Source organism: Limulus polyphemus, unplaced genomic scaffold, assembly GCF_000517525.1.
Source record: "Limulus polyphemus unplaced genomic scaffold, Limulus_polyphemus-2.1.2 Scaffold9082, whole genome shotgun sequence".
Lineage (NCBI taxonomy): Eukaryota > Metazoa > Arthropoda > Merostomata > Xiphosura > Limulidae > Limulus > Limulus polyphemus.
Genome location: NW_013674692.1, coordinates 22,164 through 22,596, shown reverse-complemented (window position 1 = coordinate 22,596; position 433 = coordinate 22,164). Strand labels below are relative to the sequence as shown.

The 433-nt window shown below is 41.1% G+C and overlaps 1 protein-coding gene across 1 annotated transcript in view; it reads left to right on the top strand.

The window, feature by feature from the left end:
* Nucleotides 1–265: 265 nt before the first annotated feature.
* The window catches only part of LOC106475739 (putative ammonium transporter 1), a gene marked incomplete at its 5' end in the record, with an annotated part of 21,746 nt that continues 21,578 nt past the window's right edge, over nucleotides 266–433 (top strand). Inside the window, one exon of the mRNA XM_013936413.2 lies at nucleotides 266–348. Coding sequence (XP_013791867.1) covers nucleotides 266–348 — 83 coding nt within the window. The remainder of the gene's footprint in view (nucleotides 349–433) is intronic.

Genomic DNA, 433 nt, shown 5'->3' with positions numbered 1-433 from the left:
GATGACTAGTTGATTTCCCTCTAGTCCTTCACTGCTAAATTAGGGACGGTTAGCGCAGATGGGTGGGGATGACTAGTTGATTCCCTCTAGTCCTTCACTGCTAAATTAGGGACGATTAGCGCAGAATTCAACAAACGAGCAAACAAACTTTCCTACTAACGGCCATTTTTATTAGGCTTAATACTTCTGGGTTTAAAGATTTTGAAAGTAAATACGAAGTTGGTTAGGAATTATTCTTTTAATAATCAAAGTGTTTTTCTCATAGGTTTTATTTACCCTGTGGTGGCACACTGGACATGGTCAGCAGAGGGGTGGCTAGCAGTTGGAAATGGTAACATTGGAATGAAGGTGAGTTTCTTGATAATCAAAACGTTTTTCACATGGGTTTTATTTACCCTGTGGTGGCACACTGGACATGGTCAGCAGAGGGGTG